Source organism: Brachyistius frenatus, unplaced genomic scaffold, assembly GCF_029030835.1.
Source record: "Brachyistius frenatus isolate BFR_SWC_R1_liver_20210118 unplaced genomic scaffold, ASM2903083v1 Contig_212, whole genome shotgun sequence".
Taxonomy (NCBI): domain Eukaryota; kingdom Metazoa; phylum Chordata; class Actinopteri; family Embiotocidae; genus Brachyistius; species Brachyistius frenatus.
Window position 1 is genome coordinate 615,001 of NW_027210811.1, and position 7,916 is coordinate 622,916.

The 7,916-nt window shown below is 31.1% G+C and overlaps 1 protein-coding gene across 1 annotated transcript in view; it reads right to left on the reverse strand.

Moving 5' to 3' along the window:
* Positions 1-7,375, reverse strand: part of ift74 (intraflagellar transport 74) — a gene marked incomplete at its 5' end in the record, with an annotated part of 16,722 nt that extends 9,347 nt beyond the window's left edge. Inside the window, 4 exons of the mRNA XM_069719349.1 lie at positions 5,738-5,778; positions 6,594-6,737; positions 6,972-7,034; positions 7,237-7,375. Coding sequence (XP_069575450.1) covers positions 5,738-5,778; positions 6,594-6,737; positions 6,972-7,034; positions 7,237-7,375 — 387 coding nt within the window. The remainder of the gene's footprint in view (positions 1-5,737; positions 5,779-6,593; positions 6,738-6,971; positions 7,035-7,236) is intronic.
* Positions 7,376-7,916: the final 541 nt, after the last annotated feature.

Here is a 7,916-nt window from a genome sequence, read left to right on the forward strand (position 1 = left end):
TATATACTGTGAGTTGATATAAATACATACTGTGAGTTGATATGAATATATACTGTGAGTTGATATGAATACATACTGTGAGTTGATATGAATATATACTGTGAGTTGATATGAATACATACTGTGAGTTGATATAAATACATACTGTGAGTTGATATGAATACATACTGTGAGTTGATATAAATACATACTGTGAGTTGATATGAATATATACTGTGAGTTGATATGAATACATACTGTGAGTTGATATGAATATATACTGTGAGTTGATATGAATACATACTGTGAGTTGATATGAATATATACTGTGAGTTGATATGAATACATACTGTGAGTTGATATAAATACATACTGTGAGTTGATATTAAATACATACTGTGAGTTGATGTGAATATATACTGTGAGTTGATATTAAATTGATATGAATAAATAAATATACTGTGAGTTGATATGAATACATACTGTGAGTTGATATGAATATATACTGTGAGTTGATATGAATACATACTGTGAGTTGATATGAATACATACTGTGAGTTGATATGAATACATACTGTGAGTTGATATGAATATATACTGTGAGTTGATATAAATACATACTGTGAGTTGATATGAATATATACTGTGAGTTGATATGAATATATACTGTGAGTTGATATGAATACATACTGTGAGTTGATATATAATACATACTGTGAGTTGATATGAATACATACTGTGAGTTGATATGAATACATACTGTGAGTTGATATGAATATATACTGTGAGTTGATATGAATACATACTGTGAGTTGATATGAATATATACTGTGAGTTGATATGAATACATACTGTGAGTTGATATGAATATATACTGTGAGTTGATATGAATACATACTGTGAGTTGATATGAAATACATACTGTGAGTTGATATTAAATACATACTGTGAGTTGATATTAAATATATACTGTGAGTTGATATGAATATATACTGTGAGTTGATATAAATACATACTGTGAGTTGATATGAATATATACTGTGAGTTGATATGAATATACATACTGTGAGTTGATATAAATACATACTGTGAGTTGATATAAATACTGTGAGTTGATATGAATATATACTGTGAGTTGATATGAATACATACTGTGAGTTGATATGAATATACATACTGTGAGTTGATATGAATATATACTGTGAGTTGATATGAATATATACTGTGAGTTGATATGATATATATACTGTGAGTTGATATGAATACATACTGTGAGTTGATATGAATATATACTGTGAGTTGATATGAATACATACTGTGAGTTGATATAAATACATACTGTGAGTTGATATTAAATACATACTGTGAGTTGATGTGAATATATACTGTGAGTTGATATAAATACATACTGTGAGTTGATATTAAATACATACTGTGAGTTGATATGAATATATACTGTGAGTTGATATAAATACATACTGTGAGTTGATATAAATACATACTGTGAGTTGATATTAAATACATACTGTGAGTTGATGTGAATATATACTGTGAGTTGATATTAAATACATACTGTGAGTTGATATGAATATATACTGTGAGTTGATATAAATACATATTGTGAGTTGATATGAATATATACTGTGAGTTGATATGAATACATACTGTGAGTTGATATGAATATATACTGTGAGTTGATATAAATACATATTGTGAGTTGATATGAATATATACTGTGAGTTGATATGAATACATACTGTGAGTTGATATGAATATATACTGTGAGTTGATATGAATACATACTGTGAGTTGATATAAATACATACTGTGAGTTGATATGAATACATACTGTGAGTTGATATGAATATATACTGTGAGTTGATATGAATATATACTGTGAGTTGATATGAATACATACTGTGAGTTGATATGAATATATACTGTGAGTTGATATGAATACATACTGTGAGTTGATATGAATATATACTGTGAGTTGATATGAATACATACTGTGAGTTGATATAAATACATACTGTGAGTTGATATTAAATACATACTGTGAGTTGATGTGAATATATACTGTGAGTTGATATAAATACATACTGTGAGTTGATATTAAATACATACTGTGAGTTGATATGAATATATACTGTGAGTTGATATAAATACATACTGTGAGTTGATATAAATACATACTGTGAGTTGATATTAAATACATACTGTGAGTTGATGTGAATATATACTGTGAGTTGATATTAAATACATACTGTGAGTTGATATGAATATATACTGTGAGTTGATATAAATACATACTGTGAGTTGATATTAAATACATACTGTGAGTTGATATGAATATATACTGTGAGTTGATATGAATATATACTGTGAGTTGATATGAATATATACTGTGAGTTGATATGAATACATACTGTGAGTTGATATAAATACATACTGTGAGTGAATGATGTGAATATATAGTTGATATAAATACATACTGTGAGTTGATATTAAATACATACTGTGAGTTGATATGAATATATACTGTGAGTTGATATAAATACATACTGTGAGTTGATATAAATACATACTGTGAGTTGATATGAATATATACTGTGAGTTGATATGAATACATACTGTGAGTTGATATGAATATATACTGTGAGTTGATATGAATACATACTGTGAGTTGATATGAATATATACTGTGAGTTGATATAAATACATACTGTGAGTTGATATGAATATATACTGTGAGTTGATATGAATACATACTGTGAGTTGATATGAATATATACTGTGAGTTGATATAAATACATACTGTGAGTTGATATAAATATATACTGTGAGTTGATATAAATACATACTGTGAGTTGATATGAATATATATGAGTTGATATGAATACATACTGTGAGTTGATATAAATACATACTGTGAGTTGATATGAATATATACTGTGAGTTGATATAAATACATACTGTGAGTTGATATGAATATATACTGTGAGTTGATATAAATACATATAGTTGATATAAATATATACTGTGAGTTGATATAAATACATACTGTGAGTTGATATGAATATATACTGTGAGTTGATATGAATACATACTGTGAGTTGATATGAATATATACTGTGAGTTGATATGAATACATACTGTGAGTTGATATGAATATATACTGTGAGTTGATATGAATACATACTGTGAGTTGATATGAATATATACTGTGAGTTGATATGAATACATACTGTGAGTTGATATGAATATATACTGTGAGTTGATAGTTGATATGAATACATACTGTGAGTTGATATGAATATATACTGTGAGTTGATATAAATACATACTGTGAGTTGATATTAAATACATACTGTGAGTTGATATGAATATATACTGTGAGTTGATATAAATACATACTGTGAGTTGATATGAATACATACTGTGAGTTGATATGAATATATACTGTGAGTTGATATGAATACATACTGTGAGTTGATATAAATACATACTGTGAGTTGATATGAATACATACTGTGAGTTGATATGAATATATACTGTGAGTTGATATGAATATATACTGTGAGTTGATATGAATACATACTGTGAGTTGATATGAATATATACTGTGAGTTGATATGAATACATACTGTGAGTTGATATGAATATATACTGTGAGTTGATATGAATACATACTGTGAGTTGATATAAATACATACTGTGAGTTGATATTAAATACATACTGTGAGTTGATGTGAATATATACTGTGAGTTGATATAAATACATACTGTGAGTTGATATTAAATACATACTGTGAGTTGATATGAATATATACTGTGAGTTGATATAAATACATACTGTGAGTTGATATAAATACATACTGTGAGTTGATATTAAATACATACTGTGAGTTGATGTGAATATATACTGTGAGTTGATATTAAATACATACTGTGAGTTGATATGAATATATACTGTGAGTTGATATAAATACATATTGTGAGTTGATATGAATATATACTGTGAGTTGATATGAATACATACTGTGAGTTGATATGAATATATACTGTGAGTTGATATAAATACATATTGTGAGTTGATATGAATATATACTGTGAGTTGATATGAATACATACTGTGAGTTGATATGAATATATACTGTGAGTTGATATGAATACATACTGTGAGTTGATATAAATACATACTGTGAGTTGATATGAATACATACTGTGAGTTGATATGAATATATACTGTGAGTTGATATGAATATATACTGTGAGTTGATATGAATACATACTGTGAGTTGATATGAATATATACTGTGAGTTGATATGAATACATACTGTGAGTTGATATGAATATATACTGTGAGTTGATATGAATACATACTGTGAGTTGATATAAATACATACTGTGAGTTGATATTAAATACATACTGTGAGTTGATGTGAATATATACTGTGAGTTGATATAAATACATACTGTGAGTTGATATTAAATACATACTGTGAGTTGATATGAATATATACTGTGAGTTGATATAAATACATACTGTGAGTTGATATAAATACATACTGTGAGTTGATATTAAATACATACTGTGAGTTGATGTGAATATATACTGTGAGTTGATATTAAATACATACTGTGAGTTGATATGAATATATACTGTGAGTTGATATAAATACATACTGTGAGTTGATATGAATACATACTGTGAGTTGATATGAATATATACTGTGAGTTGATATGAATACATACTGTGAGTTGATATGAATATATACTGTGAGTTGATATAAATACATACTGTGAGTTGATATTAAATACATACTGTGAGTTGATGTGAATATATACTGTGAGTTGATATAAATACATACTGTGAGTTGATATTAAATACATACTGTGAGTTGATATGAATATATACTGTGAGTTGATATAAATACATACTGTGAGTTGATATAAATACATACTGTGAGTTGATATGAATATATACTGTGAGTTGATATGAATACATACTGTGAGTTGATATGAATATATACTGTGAGTTGATATGAATACATACTGTGAGTTGATATGAATATATACTGTGAGTTGATATAAATACATACTGTGAGTTGATATGAATATATACTGTGAGTTGATATGAATACATACTGTGAGTTGATATGAATATATACTGTGAGTTGATATAAATACATACTGTGAGTTGATATAAATATATACTGTGAGTTGATATAAATACATACTGTGAGTTGATATGAATATATACTGTGAGTTGATATGAATACATACTGTGAGTTGATATAAATACATACTGTGAGTTGATATGAATATATACTGTGAGTTGATATAAATACATACTGTGAGTTGATATGAATATATACTGTGAGTTGATATAAATACATACTGTGAGTTGATATAAATATATACTGTGAGTTGATATAAATACATACTGTGAGTTGATATGAATATATACTGTGAGTTGATATGAATACATACTGTGAGTTGATATGAATATATACTGTGAGTTGATATGAATACATACTGTGAGTTGATATGAATATATACTGTGAGTTGATATGAATACATACTGTGAGTTGATATGAATATATACTGTGAGTTGATTGTATGATATGAATACATACTGTGAGTTGATATGAATATATACTGTGAGTTGATATGAATACATACTGTGAGTTGATATGAATACATACTGTGAGTTGATATGAATATATACTGTGAGTTGATATGAATACATACTGTCTCTCCATGCTGGCAATTTCCTGGTTGTCCTCCTTCACCTGGAAAACAGAAGAACAGTTCCATCTTTTGTTTATGAACCCGAATGTTGACCTTGAGTGACCTAGAGCAGGATCACTGTCAGATTCATTCATGTCTTTTAATTAAGTTACTCAATTCATTGCTTTTCCTTAAAACTATTTGTTCTTGAATGATATTCTGGTGTCAACATGGTCAAAATGCTAAATATATTCTTTTCTGATGTTTTTTTTTACTTTGACTTCATGACCTGAACATGGTGTTCTGTAAGTGTAGTTTCAGACCTGAGGTATGTCGGGTGTTTGAAAAATCAGGCATTTAAGGGTTAATGTAATCATCTTCATCACATTTGTGGAGCTGATTGGGATGTCCCATTGGAAGATGTGGAACAAGTTGGTGAGACGACCTCAAATATAGAAACGTTTAAAAAGTTGTATAACTTCTGTTTCTTCATATAATTTTTGTTTAAGTTAAATCAAAAGTTGTGTCTCCTTCTATTCTGTGGCTGTACATCGCTTTCTCAGAAGGAAGGAGACTTCATCTCGTTATTATGACTCTACCTCACAAAAAGCTCTCACAGTTCACGACCTTGTAATTGTGATCGTATGTTTGTAAAAGGTTACATGATCAGTGGAGACTTTTAATGTGACATTTTACTAAATATGTTAATTGATACTGAAGTTAATTCATGTTTATGATGATAACCACATTAACCTTCTCACATAATTACAGGATGCAGTTCTGGTGATGAGATGTTTTCTCAGTTAGGAGGTGGAGATGAATTCCAACTACAGGACAAGCTCTCCTATTATTATTATTTTTGGGTGACCACACCGACCTGTTTGAACAGCTTCTCTCTCTCCTCCTGGGGGGAGCCCAGGCTCTTGTCCTCAGCCTCCATGGCGTCACGCTTTGCCTCCAGCGCTGACAGGGTCCCATGGAGCCGGACAACTTCCTGTTTTATCTGCGAGTGGGACAGATCCTGGAAATGGGAAAAAAATACTGAAACTACAACTTCTGCAGCGAGAGATGTGACTGACATCACCCTCCACACACGAGGGACTTCACCCACAACTATTGTACATTTACCTTCATCTTTTTTCATTATCTGACATCTTTTCCACACTTCAACCCCCCCCCTCCATCCCCCTTCTTCGTATATTAACCTTTGTTCACCCCTCCTCCTGCCCTCTATCCTCTTTTCAACCCAACTCACAGCTTCATAATCCTCCTTCCTGGTTATCAGAAGGTCCAGCTCCTCCTGGAGAACAGTGAGCTCCTACAAACCAGACAAGACAAGAAGGAAGAAGGACATCAAGTACTTTTACTTTACATGGTGTCATTTCAATTAAAATTATGTGTCATACACCTTTTGCAAACAACAATGATCGATTTATCCCGTCAACATATTATAGGTTATATTTTAAATGTGTCACTCCTCTTTCATCATAAAACATATTGAATTAAAACTACAGTTGTACCTGGAGCAGCTCCTCGTTGGCTGTTGTCATGGTGAAATACTTCTCTTGCTTTGTGGCCGGCATTGATTGGACGACCTCGTCAGCGACCCTCTTCTCCCTCCTGACCTCCTCCTCAATCGCCCTGATGGCCTCCTCTCTTCTGCACAGCAAACACATATGAGGGGGAAGGAAAGAGGTGGGGGCAAGAGAGAGAGGGGGGATGGAGAGGGGGGGAGTGAAGGGTTGGAGATGATCTCTTTTTTTTTTTTTTACTTTAATCAGACAAAAGGAAAAAGGCGGGAGACAAACCAAATATCCGGGCCACATTTAAATCCAGGACAGTTTAGATAGAATGGAAAGAGATAACCTGACTGTTGTAACCTGACTGCTGTAACCTGACTGTTGTAACCTCACTGCTGTAACCTGACTGTTGTAACCTGACTGTTGTAACCTGACTGCTGTAACCTGACTGTTGTAACCTGACTGCTGTAACCTGACTGTTGTAACCTGACTGTTGTAACCTGACTGCTGTAACCTGACTGTTGTAACCTGACTGTTGTAACCTGACTGCTGTAACCTGACTGTTGTAACCTGACTGTTGTAACGTAACTGTTGTAACCTAACTGTTGTAACCTGACTGTTTTAACCTGACTGTTGTACCCTAACTGTTGTACCCTAACTGTTGTAACCCGACTGTTTTA